At 35.0% G+C, this 20,541-nt stretch overlaps 1 protein-coding gene across 1 annotated transcript; it reads left to right on the top strand.

Annotated features, from left to right (window-relative positions):
- Positions 1 to 6,324: 6,324 nt before the first annotated feature.
- Smp_047650 (putative ferritin) lies at positions 6,325 to 9,199 on the top strand. The gene is made up of 2 exons (XM_018795563.1): positions 6,325 to 6,744; positions 8,875 to 9,199. Exons 1-2 carry the CDS (start codon positions 6,415 to 6,417, stop codon positions 9,061 to 9,063), a joined length of 519 nt encoding a protein of 172 aa, XP_018649864.1. The 5' UTR covers positions 6,325 to 6,414; the 3' UTR covers positions 9,064 to 9,199.
- The last annotated feature ends 11,342 nt before the right edge of the window (positions 9,200 to 20,541 follow it).

The raw sequence follows: 20,541 nt of genomic DNA, 5'->3' as shown, positions 1-20,541 counted from the left end.
TTGTTTATCCTTATAATGAAGTCATTTCTAATGAATCCTCTAGTCAATTTGAGAAACATGTTTTAAATGAAGCCACATCATTTATGACTTAGGGATATGAAAATCCAACATTATTTCGTTGGGGAGGATAGTGTTGTAAATTCTATAGTTTAAATTCTAGATGTCAGTGATTACGGTACATAACCGACATGTTGATCATATACAATTTCAGGAACCAGATGGGTCCGTTTCCATTTCAGTGTTTAATTCTAATACTAATAAGTATATTCTACATCATACAGAGTCTACATCCAATACATAGTCGGACAGATACAAGATGAACCTAAGGAGAAGAGGTACAATTGATTGGAAAAATTTGGATTTTCAATTAAGCTGTGGCGGTTGTGGTGTTTGTATGAATTAATGATTCCTTTGTATTTCATGATTGCCCGATTTTGAATTCCAAATACATTGTGTTCGTTTGTGCTCACCTAGTTCTGTTTGGTTTAAATTTCATTATTTCAAGGATTCTTAGTTCGTATAATAGTTCAAATACTTCTACTCACCACACTGACGTATCGCAAATTACAATCAAGTATTTTACCTGTTCCCTTTTGCTCTCTCCATCTCATATCAGTCCGTATCAATTAATATTTTCGAACGAAATAATAGTCATAAACTTCTAAACTAATGATAACCTTCTTTGCAGTCCGAATGGGTTATTAATGACAAGGAAATATAATCTATATTGTTTCATTTTACCGAATAATGTATCAAACAAAGTGAATAATGATTCCTTAATTTAAAGGGAAAAACTCGATTCCTATAAAAAAGTATGATATTTCAAGCATACCTCATAAGGACATTCAGACATTATTTATATTTTCCATACATGTTCGATGGTTAGCGTTTTTTTAGCGAGTTGATTTTCTACGGGATGGGGTCGCTAACCCCATGCCCAACCCTCCTCCTTTACCCGGGCTTGGGACCGGCAGTAGCCCCTGGAGGAGCTACAGGCGGAGTTTGATACAACAAAGAAACTTGCTGGAAATTACCGTAAGCCAGAAAGACCAGTGAAAAGCAAGGAAGGCAAAGTAATCACCGATATTGAAGAACAACGAAACAGGTGGGTAGAACACTTCAAAGAACTCTTGAATCGACCAGCTCCACTGAACCCACCCAACATCGAAGCAGCACCCACGGACCTCCCAATCGATGTTGGCCCATCAACAATTGAAGAGATCAGCATGGCCATTAGACAAATCAAGAGCGGCAAAGCAGCGGGACCAGACAACATCCCGGCAGAGGCACTAAAAGCAAATGTAACAGCAACTGCCAAGATACTCCACATCCTCTTCAGTAAGATTTGGGACGAAGAACATGTACCAACAGACTGGAAAGAAGGACTTCTCATCAAGATACCAAAGAAAGGCGATCTGAGCAAGTGCGACAACTACAGGGGCATCACTCTCCTCTCAATACCAGGAAAAGTCTTCAACAGAGTATTGTTAAACAGGATGAAGGATTCCGTGGACGCTCAACTTCGAGATCAACAAGCTGGATTTCGTAAGGATAGATCGTGCACAGATCAAATCGCAACTCTACGTATCATTGTGGAACAATCAATCGAATGGAATTCATCACTCTACATCAACTTCATCGACTACGAGAAGGCATTTGATAGCGTGGACAGGACGACACTATGGAAGCTTCTTCGACACTACGGCGTGCCTGAGAAGATAGTCAACATCATACGGAACTCCTATGATGGACTGAACTGCCAAATCGTCCACGGAGGACAACTCACCGACTCGTTCTAGGTAAAGACCGGTGTTAGGCAAGGTTGCCTACTCTCACCCTTTCTCTTTCTCCTGGTGATCGACTGGATTATGAAGACGTCAACATCTGGAGGAATGCACGGGATACAGTGGACAGGAATGATGCAGCTGGGCGATCTAGACTTCGCGGATGATCTGGCTCTTCTATCACAAACGCAACAACAAATGCAGGAGAAAACGACCAGTGTAGCAGCAGCCTCAGCAGCAGTAGGTCTCAATATAAACAAAGGGAAAAGCAAGACTCTCCGATACAATACAATATGCACCAATCCAATTACACTTGACGGAGAAGCTTTGGAGGATGTGGAAATCTTTACATATCTGGGCAGCACCACTGATGAACACGGTGGATCAGATGCAGATGTGAGGGCGCGAATCGGCAAAGCAAGAGCAGCATACCTACAGCTGAAAAACATCTGGAGCTCAAAACAATTGTCAACCAACACCAAGGTTAGAATTTTCAATACAAATGTCAAGACAGTTCTTCTGTATGGGGCAGAGACGTGGAGAACTACGAAAGCCATTATCCAGAAGATACAAGTGTTTATTAACAGCTGTCTACGCAAGATACTTCGGATCCGATGGCCAGACACTATCAGCAACAAGTTACTGTGGGAGACAACAAACCAGATTCCAGCGGAGGAAGAAATCAGGAAGAAGCGCTGGAAGTGGATTGGGCACACTTTGAGGAAATCACCCAATTGTGTCACAAGACAAGCCCTCACATGGAATCCTGAAGGTCGAAGGAGAAGAGGAAGACCAAAGAACACATTACGCCGAGAAATAGAGACAGACATGAGAAGAATGAACAAGAACTGGAAAGAACTAGAAAAGAAGGCCCAGGACAGAGTGGGTTGGAGAAAGCTGGTCGGCGGCCTATGCTCCATTGGGAGTAACAGGCGTAAGTAAGTAAGTAAGTAATACATGTTCGATGCCTTAAGAACAAACCAAACTTTACGTTTTATCTCATTGGTACAATAGATGATTTTCATTCATATAATCTATATCGGACAGATGTCCGTATAAGAGATGAGAACAAAAAATATTATGTGCAGAAGTCAATAAGTAGCAAGAGGAATTTTAAAAAAAGTGATCCGAATGTATAATCAGTAATTTACATGACAGAACTTTTCTCGATCATGTTTGAGATTCAACAAACGTTGGCATTTGGTTGTGACCATTTGTAAAGTCATGTTAGGTTCCTATTCAATGCGTACTAAATTTTAGTGCGGATGTTAACATCTGAATTCTTTAATCTGCAGATAGAAATCAAACATTTAAATTGATCTGACGTAATTTCATTAATTTTGAATCGCTCATATTCTCGATTTACTTTTCCAGGATGAGTGAGATAATGATCGGATTAAGATTTTGATATTTAAGAACACTGATAGCGAATGTCGAACAATGATGACTGTCCTCCAGATATTTTAGATAACATTTGGACTGTACCATTAAGAGATAAATCAAGTGGATTTTTTAGCAGAATGAAATCCATAGATTTATTGTATTCATCTGTTCCAAGTCTTCTCAGAAGTAAGCGAACTTGGTCTGCATCATCGAGATTTGAGCACGGAATATGTCTCCAAAAGGATAAAACCAGGAATCAATATGACGCCAAAATCAGGATTATAGTCTTATTCATAAATGAAATCTGAGACGGTTTCACATTTATCTGGTTGTGAGGTTGAAGTTGAATGAGACGAGAGCTTCTGAGTCAGTGCATCCAAAGGCACCGCTTGATTTGCGTCGCCTTACGCTTGCTGAATTTGTAGAATGGTTGTAAGGTCGTCCAAAGACATAGACATTTTCTTTTCGGACAGTCGAAGCAACAAAAGAATTTCCGTCACCACCTTAGTTTCATCCTTGATCAGTCTACCCAGTAATATACAAGAGAGAACTTGTCTCGATCTAGTTTGACACGATAAGCTAACCTATGTAACTGCGAGGCTAGAAATGTGTTAGTCCGAAATGAGACTAACGGCCTATTCCATTACCTGATCGGTAGACAAGCGAGAAAGTGAGGAAGAAGACTAGTTAACTGAAACACTACTCAATTTATTCCTGATTCCCGATTCCAGATTAGTCTAAAAAGATACATGAATAAATATATGACTAACATGAACACAATGTATAAACAATTAAAAAAAGTACAATGATGTCCAAACTGGGCGTTACGGTAGAAAAATAGAGTACAAAAGGTTACGTTTAAATTACTATGGCTTAGAAACAGAAAAGGGTGTGTCAGTGAACCACATATCAAATAAAAGCTTATGCTTTATAGAATAACCTAGAGACAAAACTAAATGTTAGTATCTTAGATACTTTGAATTAAGTCCAATAGCATCCCCAAAAATAGGTTCCATTGTACACTACGACTTTTTTGTTTCTCTATTCACATCAGTTTTATCATATATTTTGATAGAGTATTCATTGTTTTAATATGAAATCTCGAAAACTTTTAATAGCTTATATTGTTCACTGTTCTTTTTATTTATACTAATGTTAGTCAGTCATAATCTTCCCAGTGCATTCTACTCGCAAGTAGTATCGTTATGTATTGTTAAATACCAATAAAATTACTTAACATCTTGAGATGGTGGAGAAGATTTGTAGTTCAGGTGGGTGACATATTTAAATTCAATAAGAACCAATCAACATTGAGGTGCACAGGACAAGCTGTGAATCACATATGGAAAAATTCAAACACTTCACTTCTACCCAAAGTTTGTGCTGATAATGTCGTTCAGAAGGACGATGAAAGCTCCATGACCAAACCACTCAGCTCAGAGAACAAAACTCCATCAAAATACTTAACATCTACCAATCAAAGAAGACATTGATGAAACAGTAACTTTTAGACAAGAATAGTAAATTTTAAGAAATTATGTTGAAAACTGTGCGTATAAACAAAGATTCTACAGTTACGGATAATAACGATTAATAAAAGTGACATTTTAATGTAACAGCCATGGTGTAACGAACGTAGTTTTTGTTGAATTAAGCTAAATCCTACACTGAATTTATAAGATATGAAAACAATACATTGAATACATCATGTGCACATCTTCCTTGAACGGTCGCTGATAATCTACATCGTTCTTACATTCCTGTAGTTACTCGAACTGATTCTGTAATATTTTCTCTTCATATTCCTACTTCCAATTCTCGATACTTACTACTTTTATCTGTCCGTATATACATCATGCCACAATAGCAGTTAACCTTAACTGAATATAGCCAACATTAGAGTGATACAATCAAATAGTTTCATCTAAAACCAATAGTACTTATGTAGGTACCAACTTAATATGATGTGACTTGTATCGGTTTAAAAGGGAAATTAAGAAAAAATTCAACTGGGTTCAGTAAATGTAAGCAGTTAATTCTAAGATCAAACTATTGACAATTTGAGCAGCTTCGGTACAAAGATAAAATAATGCTATTTCAATTCTTTTTAAAAATTTGAGTCCTTAAAGTATGTGACAAGATAATTAGGGAAAGTTATATTTTAACAAATGTGGATTTATAGGCATTACCTACCTACTAAAAATTATTTCCTTTCTGCTTCATTTAATCTTTGAAGAATAAAATGTCATGATCAGAAGAGGTTTTGTGGAGATTTCAGTATTTTCATAGTTGAAATCATGAGTTAATTGAAGCTAGACCACCATGGAAAACCTGGAAGCACTGGATGGCCGTTTCGTCCTATTGTGGGACTCCTGAGCAGTGCGCATCCACGATCGCACCTCGCGAGATTCCAACCCAGGACCTACTAGTCTCGCTCCATAGCACTTAACCGATAGACCACTGAACCGGCATCCAACGGTGTTAATGTCTAACTTCAACCAATCCACGAAGTTGAGCAACCATTTAAACCAATGTCTTCAGTGAATTGATATCGATATTATTTTAAATTATATACGATCACACTTTCATTCATCAAAGTCAACTAGGATTGAATAACTTCGACTTTTAAACTTTCTTTCTTAAAAAAATTCCGATATTCTATTCTTCTTAATATGTCACATGGTTACGAAGAATTTCTCATAAATGCTGGTCACAATAGTACACATACTGATGTACTTCACAAGTAATACTATAATTTTCGATGATTGTACTCTTAGGAAAGTAATTTCACGTTTTGATATTATGAAAAATATGAGATTTACATTGGTAACAAACAACCAATAGGGAAACGATTTTTAGGAAAAAAAATGTATGAAATTTATATGAAAGTAGACCATCTCTTCAATTGTATCTTAGATATTATTTCAACCAATCTGAATAGCACAAACTAGTTAATAGTGTACAAACAGGTATTCAAAACAAATGGGAAGCATTTGTTTGATCATTATAGTCTAATGTTATTATTTAAGAAATATGTGTTTGTTTCATAACTTTAACAGTCCATGTGAGTTGTTATGCTGTATATGTGTCTATTTCGAAATCAATAAAAGGAGTGAACAGATTTGGATTGAATCAGTTTTAGTTAGTTGCAAGGTCTGTGAGTATTAGATTAGACGAGAAACTCCAGCAAACGATCTAGGAAACTAAAAAGATAGTAGTTTGAGTAGTTGTTTAAGTTAGAAAAACTATGAGTTCATCAAGAGCCAGACAGAGTTTCGCCACAGAATGTGAAAATGCCATCAATAAACAAATCAATGTAGAACTACAAGCTGCTTACGATTATATGGCATTCTTTACTTACTTCGATCGAGATGATGTATCATTTCCGAAAGCAGCTGAATTCTTTCGAAAAGCTTCACATGAGGAACGTGAACATGCAGAGAAGTTGGCGAAATATCAGAACAAACGTGGTGGTCGTGTTCAATACAGTGATATCAAGTGTCCGACTAAGACAGAATTCAGTAGTTTGGAAGATGCTATGAATACTGCCCTTGGAATGGAAAAAGCAGTCAGTAAAGTAAGTCAAAACATTAGTTATTTCTTGATTACTTTTTTTCAACAAATAAGCTACTTTTCACATTGGTTTATTTGCGTGAACATTAAGAAAGTGGCCGAACAATCATGAGGTCTTAAACTGATATCATCAACTAGAAGACAAAAAATATGGATGTTCACTTTATGATGAATGAAAAGCAAAAAAAACCCACTAAGAATTCATTAGTTTCACATGATCATTGGACGTTCTTAAGTTATTTATGTGTGAAGAAGTGGCTTACACTGAGTCCTGAGACGTCAAAAAGTTTAGTTTTTTTACTCATTAGGATATTACAAATATTTTAATTTATTTATAACCATCTACCCAGTGCACAATTTATTCGAAATTATCAAGTCAAGCCTTGGTATTGGTACCTACAAATGTATGTATGTATGGTGTACATACATGGTCTAGAAGTAAGATCTAGGTTCTGACCTAGGATTTAGGGTTAGTTTATACATTCCGTAAAATATAATCCTGACTAAGTCTTAGTGCCAACCTCTCAGACTTAAATTTAAGAGAGATTGAGTCAAAATATACTACATCGTGTTTCTTTTGACTGATCCATAATCACTTCATTATCCCATTTACATGTGAATATTTTCACTAATTTTATGCCTTATAAGTACTAAGTGATACTTCATTCATTAAAACGAAGTAAAAATCTGTCAGCAGACAGCATGTTAGCTTGACGAATAATCCATGACATTGGGGTCGCTCATCCCCTCACGATTGCTTATTTTTACTGTTTATCTGTTACAGAAGTAATTGTGTACTCCTTTATATTTAAATTCATTGTTCACTACGACTATTTACATGTAGTTTCCAGTTGTTTGAATTAAAGACAGAGTAGGATATCTTGATTAGTTTGGCTTTAGAAACATTTAAAAATTCTGGCTGAATTCCTTAACTGAACATGAAATATAGCTCAAATAATATTCAGATGAAATAGACCCAAATCCACTGATTGATAAAATACAATAAGAGTATTAGTGTACTTACCGATACTCAAGTTATACCTTTAATTTATTTAAGGTTGTCGATTGTTTTTCTAGTCTTGTAAGATGTAATTCATTCATTGTTTTTATACGCAGGGTGGATAGAGAATTACACTATAGTGATGAAGTGTAGACGACTGTTTCTATTATGGATTTTTGTGTTCTACTGTAAATATAAACCACTTTAGATATTGTTTTTATAACTCGCTTTTAACGCAATGACTTACATGTTTATCTGAAGAAAAGAATTTTAGTCACAGTGAACCATCAGTTAGCACTCCAGTTAGATTTCTGTTCTATGGTGTTGTAAATAGTCAGCAAAGTTTAATTTCTATAGTCAATTACGTTCTCAATAAGTTTGTAATTCTCCAAAAAACGATTTATTTTAGTGTCACTGGTTATCTCTTAAAAGATGAAATCCTAACAAATCAAACCTTTCAGGTTTTGTTTACCACAGGGTTAAGTTACCAATGCTTTAGGGACAGTCAACTGTACCCTGTATGCTGAAAGTTAATTACATGTTACGCTGAATAAATATCGTTTTGATATTAAGCCAATGTCCGGCTACATAATCTTACATAGCTTGATCTGGAATTCTCCCCTATACCAAAACGAAGTCATGTAGAATAGCACTGACATTCATCGTTTGCCCGTGGCTATCTCATAAAAATCTCATACGGAGTTGATACTTCATATCGATTACATATTCATCGAAAACAACTCAAATTTAGTATGTAGTTTCTATTACGTATTGACCTTATTTAGAGTCACTCAAAACTAGAAAGCGTTGGACAGCTGCTTACACTTAGTTTGGGACTCACCGGGGCTTGTTCATTACTTCAACGGATATCAAACTCAGGACCTTCAGGTATCGCTACAAGCGCTCAACCTTTAGATAAATGAGTTATTACCAATTGTTTCCTTACATAACTTCACTCAGTTCGCGGTATTTCCAAACGATTATTCAATACCACTGGTGATACTTGTTTCACAGGTGACATGGTTAGACTCCACTGGTCCCTGTGGAACTTTGGCGATCAACTCTCAAAGTTCATCGTTTTTCATTTTACAAAGTCAACTATTCAGTAATCATTTCATTATTTTTCTCTCTTAGTCATTATTAGAACTTCATGAAGTAGCTTCAAAGAACAATGATCCAGCATTGGCAGATTTTATTGAAAGTGAATTTCTTCATGAACAAGAAGATGCAATCAAACAATTCGCCGATTATTTAACCGAGACACAACGAGTCGGTAAAGGACTTGGAGAATATCTATTCGATAAATTAACATTAAATGAATAGAAAGATTCTAATTACCTATTATAAATGACACTACTAATTATCATGATTTCATTTGATACAGGATAGTTTGTTTTTAAAAATTATTATTTGTAAATATATCAAATATACTTCAGCAATATAATCATATAGTTCTGATAAACTTTGCTTTTTCAATGTCTTCTATAAATCTATCAAGCTTTTCGTTCGTATTTAGTAAAGCCATTGTTGTTAATGATCGATAAGGCGATAACCAGATAACCAAATATTGTCTAACCCTGTATCCTCAGTCAACTAGGTATCAAAATGTTAGATGTGGAAACCTTATTTCCTTGTTAGATTTCTCTATTTTTCATTAAAACATTAGTTCCAATCAAGATAATAGCTGTTTCACATCTCATACAGGTGATAATTGTAATGAAGAAATATTTTCTCTATTTATTTGTCACAGTGGTCAGTGTAATTAATCAACAATGAGAAGTCCTAAGTATTGAATTCAGAAGGACATTTTAATCAGTAGGTTCCCTTTCTAAGTAAATGTTTCAGCAGAGACTGTACCAATGAACACTGTATTTGACTTTTAAACCTTTTGTTTACTAACCACGAAGTTTAAGTGCACTATAAATCTAACTAGCAGTTTATTGATGAGATTTACTCCTTAAAGTTTATATAAAAATTAAACGGTGTCTATCGTTTTTCACTCCGCAGCACTTTAAGTGTTCAATAAGTACGTCTGCAACGAAGATTACACTCTATTTTGCACCACTCACTATTAAATGACAACAAAAATAACAGATTGTCGGATACAGTAGGATTATCAAACATTGGAAGTGTTGTGTATAACCTCAACAGAATTTAAAGCGAGACCTTTTAAAATAACAAATCGATATAATTGCTACGAGTTATAAACATATTCCATCAAGGAAAATCAAGTGAAATCATCTCCGGTTATAGTAAGAAGCCCACATTAAGCATGAGTTTTCAGATAAGTGGTAGCATCTAACTTTCTGAAAAGGATTGTCGAATCAAAAATATTTCCAGTTTGAGAAACTCACTTTAAACAGATCTATTGTGAAAGAAAACAGTAAAAACTTCTGCTCTAGAACAACCTCACCAAAAAAAGTTAACTTTCAAAATTCCCCATAGACTTGTTCTGTGCTTGCGGAATTTATTCATCACAAGCAACGGGTGTTATGGGAATACATATAAATAAATATAATTTTTGTGCACAGGAGAAATTTGTACAGCAGTTTAACTTACCCTGGACCTTCTGCATAATTATGCTTATGTATTTTAAAGTTTTTTAATTTTATTCAGTTCTCACAAGGGGGTTTTGTGGAGATTTTAGTAATTTTATATAGTTAAGATCATGAGTCAATTGAAGCTAGACTACCATGGAAAACTTGGAAGCAATGGACGGCTGTTTCGTCCTATTGTGAGACTCCTCAGCAGTGCGCATCCACTATCGGTTAAGTGCTGTGGCGCGAGACTGGTAGGTCCAGGGTTCGAATCTCGCGAGTGCGGGATCGTGTCAACAGATATAAATAGTACAGAACATCGATCAAAGTTGAATGTGAAGGATAATTGATGGAAGGTTTGTAAATGAAGTACTTAATGTATGATTCTCATATTTTATGAAGATATCCTGTAATTGTGCATTAAACAATAAATTAGTTGTCCCCACCTGAGTCTTATTCACTACAAACTAAACGATGAAAGTAAATATGTGATGAAAGCGTCCTATTCATTGGACATAACTTATTGAACCATAATACAAGAGGTAAGATATTCAAATATGTTAGTTAGTATCTAGTTGACTTCATTTCATAAATTTTAAAAATGAAGCCAGTGATATAGCCTATTTGTCTTCCAGAGAATGATGACTTACTAATATTATTATCAAAAGGTCATGATTATTCTAGTAATTCACTAAGCTATTAAAATTTTCAACCTATAACTGTCTAGACGGGTAAACAAATAAATACGATGAAATATTATGTTTTGTTTTATTGTATGATTAACATGTTCAATGGAGGCAGAAAAGATTAAAAAAAGTCAATGAGTTTGTAAATAGATTTTGTTTACAATAAAACTTATGAGAATGGCGAAATAACTAAATAAAGATCTTAGATTAATATCGTGAATGGATCAATATTATGCCGTCATCGAAAACCTGGAAGCACTGGACAGCCGTCTCGTCCTAGTATGAGGCTCCTCAACAATGCGCATGCACGACTCCGTACGTGAACGCTTAACCTCTAGACCAATGAGTCGGGATCCAATGGTGTTAATGTCTAACTTCAACCAATCCACAATAAATAAAGATCTGTCGATCGCTTAATCAGTTGTAGGCTCTTATTAAGTTTCATCAAATTATTAGTTGTTCACTTAATTCAAATAGCTGAGTTTAAACGTGCTACCATGAGTTTAACGAAGAGAACGAATTGGCCTTTGGAAATTTTAAAATATTTAGCTAAAACCAATAAAATGTTTACACAGACTCCTGAAATTGTTTTACCTTCACATCACTATTTCAGATAGATCTGCTTCTACCGACTGTCATTCAACAAACGTTTCTTTAAAGATAAATCATGTTTTGCTCCAATGTTAAAAATGTTAACAATTTGAACATATTCATTAAGTTCATTTAGTATTGTTTGTTTGAATCTTCCCATCGATGTGTTAGGACTAGAACTGGTCAGTCTCTAATTGGCATATGTGCATACTGTGCGTATTGCCTCGATATAGCCTTAATTCACAAGCATGCTAAGCAGAGATGGATAGTGGCGTCCTGGATTCCAGTGCTAGCCACTATCCATCTCTGCTTATATTCATTAAGTGTCTCCATTGAAACTGTAACCAAATAACACACTACTTTAAATGATCATGTCTCAGTTCATAGGCAACCTACTGATGAGTTTGATTTTCTGTGACAATCGCTGAAGGAAACTAAAATCTTAATTTAGAAAATTCAGTGGAAAAGCGAACAAAGCTCAAAATCTGATCATAGAGACTATCGATTTATATAATAATATGCCTTAGTAACGTGAATACAGACTATTTGGAGGTTGATACAGTTTGAATCCTATGATTTATACATTTCAATGTCTTTTGGGAACATGACTGAGTAAACCATGCCATAATATCTAGCCTTTATTAATGATCGAGTTTTATTAATCAATTAAAATATGTGCCCTGGGCTACGTGTTTTGGTCTCGTAATACACAGTTTCTTGATTTTACAAGACTGAAAGGAATTGAAAGGAGGTCAGGAACTTGAGCTTCGTATTAACTAATGTCAGTATTCGGCAAGCTTTCGAACTAAGTTAAATGATTATTCCCATTAGATTTAAACCCATGTTATTAAGATAAAAACCGATGCCTGTATTTATCTAAACGTTAGAGAAAACATAATTTACCATTTCAACCAAAGAACTAAAGAATAGTTATTAGCATTCATAACTGAAAATATTGTTGTTTCTTTCTTAAAAATATCATTGAAATCACTTGGACCTTTTTGCTCGCGTAATACGTTTATCGTAGGACGATATTTACTATTTGCGTAGACATTTTTATCAATGACTATCAACGTCACAGAAAATTAACCAAAGGACGGGCTTACTGTGCAGCAGTTCGTTCCGTCCTACTTTATTGGAAGTGAAACATGGCCAATAGGAGTAGAGGAAGCATTGCTCGTATATCCTGGGACCACCGAGTATGTAATGCAGTCGTTAGTAAACGGGCACTAGGTAAGAATGGCTAATCGATTGATGAAGTAGTGAAACGTCATCAGTTGAGATGTCTGTGACACGTGTCACGTATGCCCAACCACCGACTGCCCCGACGTGCAATGTTTTATGGTGTAGGAGTAGGTTGGAAGAAAGCTAGAAGCAGCCAGATCAAAACGTGGCACAAATCCATGAAGTCACTGACAGGTGGACTGAGCCATGTTGGTAGGTGTAGACTACCTGGTTGGGATTCGCGAGATGATAGCAATCGATGGTTAGAGACCTTGAATGACATGGCTCCAAATCGTTTGCAATGGCGGAGGTGCATCCACTCTTTGTGTTCTCCCAAATTCTAATCTTCTGAATTCTTCATGTCTCTATCTTTTTTCTCTTTCCAAATTTATTTCACTGTATTACACTCCTTGAATAACATCTTCAAACCCTAATCTTTCACATTAATGCTTATTCTTTTACTACTTCTACCACTATGGGATTTGAATCGACAACAGCATCTCTGTGTTAATGTGATATGGCAACTCGAACTGATGTACGAACGTACCAAGTTCTACGTTGTGACTGACTGATCTATCTATCTATCTAGAATGCGTTAATTCAATATAAATGACATACAATATTGAAATATCTACGAAATTCTTAATTCAAATACATGTATCAGATTGATAAAAACAAATATCCGATATCCTGTGACCCTTTTAAAACTGACAAATATTGTTTAATAATGAAATTTCGGAACCATTAACTTATCACATTTGAATAACTAGATCATATACTATTTATAGTTAGTATTTCAATACGTTTATCGTTTATATCAGAGAAAATTATTTTGGTATTCTATGGATACAAATAATCAGTGATTAGATATATATTTTTTTCTCTCATTACAATGTGGTTTAAAAGTTTAATAAAATGTAACACAATACTCTATATTATGAAGTGGAGAGAATAATGTTAATAATTTGAAAGTCTACATTATATTTGTCATTATAATTCTGATGTGATCATATGCTCACTAGTGACTGACTTCAAGCGATATTTCCTGGAGTTCTAGTGAGAAGCAGTAACCAGTGGAGTTCAACTAGGTCTGTTGTAGAGATATCAACTCACTGAAGACATTGGTGAAATGGTTGCTAAACTTCGTGGATTGATTGAAGTTAGACATTAACACCGTTGGATGCCGGTTCAGTGGTCTATCGGTTAAATGCTCGTGCGCGAGACTGTTCGGTCTCGGGTTCGAATCTCGCGAGGCGGGATCGTGTATGCGCACTGCTGAGGAGTCCCATAATAGGACGAAATGGCCGTCCAGTGCTTCCAGGTTTTCCATGGTGGTATGGCTTCAGTTGACTCATGATTTCAAGTATATATAATTCTGATGTGTTAAGAAGCAATAACTAGACTACTGATCGAAGATTTTAATTATACAATCAATGAAAACTAGAGGTGATTAGATGATTGTTTGTTTCAACATATAATTCTTTGGCCCCTAAATGTCCTGGTACTGCCGAGAATGAGGAGAGTCCACTCCCCCTCTCGAAATGCACTCACATGGCTATGCATATATAGCCTCTGCCAGGGAAGTCTTACTCACTGCCTTCTCTCACCAGGGTGTTGTTTACGAAATTGAGAGGACGAATAGCGAATGTCTGGCCCTTTAACCTGGTTGGTGGACACAGAAAGTCCACCTAGGGGAGTTGGAAAACCCTCATTCCAAACCAATGGTGCACATGGATTCCAGTAACGTGAGAGAACAAATTGCGCATGAATCAATCGTTGGTCACCGGCTACCATGGGACTGCATCTCCTTACGATGCTCCACTGCCTTGTGGATCAGATCTTTGGGTCAAAGGCTCCGGGTGTGGCCCCCTAAGAAAACCACTTGCTTCAGTTTGGGCACCTGGGCAGTATCACAGCCCTCACATAAATCAAATGAGATTTGTGTGGCGCATATATATCTGGTGCTTCCTTGTACCAATATTTATGTGTTTAAATGAATAAGTAAATTAGCAGTATCTATCATTTATGTAGTCTAAGATCGAAACCAGAACTTTCAGGTTACTTTTAGATCAATGATTTATTATCGAGTGGTGAATATTTCAAACTTTATTCAGTGGATATTTGTTAACTTAACATTTTAATTTTAGACTGTTTGTCACAGTAATTTTAATATTAAAGTCATGATGGTTTGAAACATCAAGGTTCTGAAAAATGAACACCGAGTAGCTATAAGTCCAATCACATACTGTGTGCATTTATCGGAATACAAGATTTTCGTGGAATGTTTTAAGATGATAAAACATCCAATGAAGTTCTATTGATCAATGGGATTTGGTCTGACAATTTAATGAGAAAAATACGTTTAGTCTCAATTGATATACTAATAAAAGGTGAAGTTCTTTCATCGATGTTGTTTTCCTAAATCACTACTGATTTTCTACTACGTAACATAAGGCAAATAAAAACTCCAATTCGTTGGCGGTGTAGTATATGTATTACTTACTTACTTATATTACAACTTGTGGGAAAATAGGTCGCCCACCAGCATTCTTCAACCAATTCTCTCCTGGGTTCTCCTTTCGAATCCCTATTTATTCTTTTGATATCTACCTCCTATTCCCGACGCAGTGTGTTCTTTAGTCTTCCTCTTTTCCATCTCCCTTCAGGAGACCAGGATATGACTTGCTTCGTGATAAAGATTGATGATTTTCGTAACGTATGCTTTATCCACCTCCGATGTCTTTCCCTAATTTCCTATTCGGATGGAAGATGGTTTGTTCTCTCCCACAGTAGGCTGTTGCTGATGGTTTCCGGTAAACGAACATTGAGTATCTTGTGCAGACAATTGTTTATAAAGACATGTACCTATTTGATGATAGTCGTAGTAGTTCTCCAAGTTTCAGTCCAGTACAACAGGAAATCCTTGACGTTTGTTTTGAATATTTTTACTCTGATGTTGTCTGACAGTTGTTTCGAGTTCCATGTGTTTTTCAACTGTAGGAATGCTGCCCTCACTTTGCCAATCTGTACCTTCACACCTGTATCGGATCCTCCTTACTTATCGATGATGCTGTCTAGGTACGTGAAGCTTTCCACAGGTTGTCTATAAAGTGTAGTTATGTTGGTGCTGTTTGTGTTGTATTCCTTGGGTATGTTGGGACCTACTGGTTCAGAAGCTTCTGCTACATTGGCTGTTTTCACCTGTATTTGTGGGTGTGTAGTATATATATATATGAAAAAGTAACTATGTTATTTTAATCACAGGTATAGAGACGAAACTATATGGAAATACTTAATCACTCATTCGTTGTGTATTAATCTACATGATATATCTTCTGTATAATGTAGATTAAAATTGATTCCAATAATGTATCATGATAAATAAAACTTGAGCAAATGTACAAATAACTTTCAGTTTATGATGTGGATTATAGTTAGTCGTGTATTGTTGCTTTTCTAGGTTGGAAAATTATTTATTTCTACTCTTTACAATCCTCTCATTCGCCTAATTCTACTGGTCTAATTTTACAATAACATCACCTTACGCGACCTACTCATCAGGTGACTTCATTTAAACATTGATTAGTTTTTTTGATCTCTAATGTTACTACTGTATGGTTATCATATAAATGTTTCCAATTTGAAAGTCATTACCTTTCCTTTTAACTGCTTGTAAGTGTTTATAAATTTCAATAGAAAGATTTATAGATAGTTTCTTTATCATTTTTCCATCGATGATTCCTTACCATTTCAGTATCTAAAAATCATCACATTTCATTACAATGTGAGTCTAGAATACCTCACTCTGAGATATGTTATTTTCTAACTGTTCTGTAATTAGTAATAGATTAAAGTAGATTTAAATTAATGATAGCCAAAAAAAGTCATTTAGTTGTTAGCAGTTTTAGACTAACTTGTAGTTCTGGCTCGCTTAAGTTGAATAGCCAAATTCATATATTTAAACTTTTGTCTTTGTAGTAGTAAACGACTTTCGAAATACTGATAAAGTAATATTATTATTGTATGCAACAGGATTATTTGACACCATCCTATACTCTTCCTTCAATTGTCAACTCTCTGCTCAGGCTTTCTGAATGGGGTTTCGTAGTCCTAATCTTTCATAAGAAACTTTTTAGTATTTCATAATGTTGTCCTTATTAAGCCAGTAATTTGATACCCCTGTTGTGTTACGATTAGACCTAAGTGATATTCGTAAATAAAGAGTTTATAAAGCGTGGACAAACAGGCCGAAAAGATCATAGGATATAAATGCTTCATGTAAAAATAAAACAAGTATTGTTGTGAACGAGAACACAAGCGGGGATAAACAACATTACAGAACATCTTGATAAAATCTAAGAACCATACAGTAAATCCTTCATTTGCAAAATGTCAATCAATCATCTCATACTTTGTTATTTCTTCGTTTCCATATCAATCACTCTCTATTCTCCTTCTCTTCTCTTCGATCTTCTTAACCTTCTTCCACTAGGCATTTCACTTTTTATTGATGATATATACTACTTATATCTGTCGATATCAGTACAGACAGACACTAGAATTTTTTGGTCATGTTTGACCTTGATAAGTGATTTGCCTATATTTTGCATATGATTTAACGAACAAGAAAACAATTTTATAGATTTTCATTTAAGTATACATTTGGTTCTTTAGATGAATCACATGCTACCTGCTTAGTATATTTCACCCAAAATAATAAAAAACATTTATTTTCAACCAATATATCAACTATTTGTTTTTAAAAACAGAAAGTTAAAATCAAGTTGACTTTGCCCTATCACAATGTTATGCCCCGATAAGGATAATGAATGGTAACTTTGGATATCTATTTGTGAACCAATATTATGCATATATTTTTTATCGTATAATTGCTAAATAACTAAGCTATTCACATTCATGTTCCTCTTATCATGAGCTTTATTTTGACCTATAGACTATTATTATACGATATACCATTCTTGAATTATCCCTAGTCTATTAATTACTGCCTCCCTCATTCACAGTCACATTTTACTGAATCTTGTACAAATGTTATTTTCTATTTTATTGCCATGATACGGTCTGTCTGTTTGGTATATAAACTCAGTATGTTTGAAATATAACGATTCATACCGCAGAAACTGTTCTGGACTTAACTGACTGGGCTAGGCAGGCGCAGGACCGATAGGCACTCTAGACTGCTCGTACGGTTTTCGTGTGTCACTGTTCCAATCGATGATTAGCTGCTCTCTGATTGGCGGTCTTATCACGTCATAGATTAACTGGGCATCCACTCGGCCACAAGTTATAACAATTTAGCTTAAAGAACCTACCATTGAAAGAGGAGAAATATTTGGGATATTGATAAAATCACATTATCGAAAACAAAAAGAAAACACTATATGTCGGTTTTCTAAGCTATCACAGTGCTGAATCTACTTGATATAACATCAGACTTCAATTTTAAGGGGAAACATAAATTTTGTAATGATCATATATCGTTTGTAGGTTGGATATTTATCTACCTTAGATTAATTTGTCTGTTGTTAAGTCGTTTATTGGAACTAATCACATAGCTTTCATGTCGGCTTTTAATTTAAAATGTGTTATGAAATTCATGTTTACCTATTGAGAGAGAACATAAGATAAATCATTTTTTCTGTAACTTTGGTCATATTCGAAAGGTAGTTCTTCAACAGACTCCATATTTGAGTCATTTAGACGACGTGATATCAATTTTGTTATGATTATTTTGATGAAATACATTCATGATCAACTGAGTAAAAACGAATGCCCACCAAACTTTCTAATAAAACGGAGTATAAAGTAAAATTACTGACAACACTAAAGAAGGATTTATTTAAGCTCAAATGTGATGTAACCAACGAGATAGTGATACAATGTATAAGAAAAGTCATAGAACAACCAGCTAACACAGCTAAATAATGTCCTTTCTTATTCAATGAATCAATAGAGAGTTCATAAACTAAGGACAAACTGCGTACTTCCATTGTCTCTATGTGCATTCACCAGTTCAACTGTTCTTATGCAACCACTATATTTCTAAACATCACCTTTCTTGGTTGACCAAGGGAAAAATAATACAATAGGAAGCTCTGTTTTGTTACATTTAATAGTTATCGGTCACCAAATAAATATGAATTTAGCTTCCAAAGTTATTTTTAGAATTCTATCAAACTTGCCTCATTTTACCAAACCTTTCTTTCTTACAGACAACAGTAACCAGTGGTATACACATCAATAAATTTAATCTTTGTTAACAGAAAAAGTTTATTCAGCCTCTTAATTTACCATGACTTTCTTCGTCTTAGTTACAATAATTTTTTTCAAAATTTTCAACCCTTTTAAATTCTAAAAAAAATTTCATTCCTATTCAGTTTTGAACCCAGTGCCGTTCGCTTCAAACACATGTACATCCAGCTGACGAGCCCCAAAAAGGACAAAATGCGAGTCCTTGATTCCACCGCTAGCCACTATCCTTCTTTGCTCATAGACGTTACTGTTGAGCTATTCAGGGCGATTAGTGGTGACATCTTTGATTGTCAAACTGCTTGATTCGGAACTTAATCCGCCAGATAGCACTTTTCCTCTCAAGATTACAGGTGCACTTTGGTGATGAGTAGTGCCAAATAACGCGCAACGAAATCCAGGATTTCCTGTTCATTTCTTCCGACCACCTTATGTATATATATTACTTAGAACATGAGCTGACTATTAACTCGTTGCTTTATGGTCCAAAGATGCATGACGTATAAAAAGTTACTGTTAAGACACAGTAATAACATAACCTCACTACCAACTGGTTACTGTTTTTCTGAAGGAATGGATAAAAAGGATATTAGATTTTCATTCACTTCTATCTTACAAAACTGACACCATTAATTAAACGGCAAATAGTTCTATTGATTAGTAGTTATGTGCTGAACAACATACCAGTTTATGTTTCATATGTTTTTCCAAAACTTCACGATCGCTTATACTGTATTACATAAACTTTTGTTTCTGCACACAGATGAAATCTCAATAGAGGCTTAATTGTATTATTTCTCCTTTAATTGTACAATACTCATGATTTGTTATGGGTTATATATCTAGGAACTCGATAGTGAAAGCGTTTCTCACATAGATCTAAAATACCTAGATAAGCAAGTAAGCATTGAGGCAGTTAAAAATAGAATGTTAGGTCTCAGTACATTCATCCCTGTGATAGACAATGAATAATCATTATATATCATCTCTAAGTGTATGGTATTTTTATGAACTTAGATGATCGTTTATATGACAAATTTGAATGAAGGAACATTTTAGGAAATTAATATTCATCCTGAAATCCAATTTATTTATGGGATAACAACATACACAAACCAAATGAGGTGTTTTATCGTTGAGAGTATAATTTATGGACGACATTGAGCAGCACTGAGGTGACACTGAGAAAGTCATACCATGTACTGATTACATAGCAATTTACATGGATTTTTGTAAATGTTTGAATGAATAATGTGAGTTCTGTTATAGAAAATCTTAGATGTATTATCTCTTTCTGCAAGACTACAGCTAATGCATCTGATTAATTTCAACGTCTCAATCGAGAACTTACTGTCTTTTTAAATTCACTTACTATTACTTGTCTGAATCTTCCCATTGATGCTAAGGACTGCAACTGGTCAGTCTCTCAAATAGGACGAAACGCGCATCCTAGTTTCCACTGCTAGCCACTATCCATCTTTGCTTACAATGCT

Source organism: Schistosoma mansoni, chromosome 2 (assembly GCF_000237925.1).
Source record: "Schistosoma mansoni strain Puerto Rico chromosome 2, complete genome".
Classification (NCBI taxonomy): Eukaryota; Metazoa; Platyhelminthes; class Trematoda; order Strigeidida; family Schistosomatidae; genus Schistosoma; species Schistosoma mansoni.
Note: the sequence above shows the minus strand (reverse complement) of the source record. Positions and strands in the feature narration are given on the sequence as shown.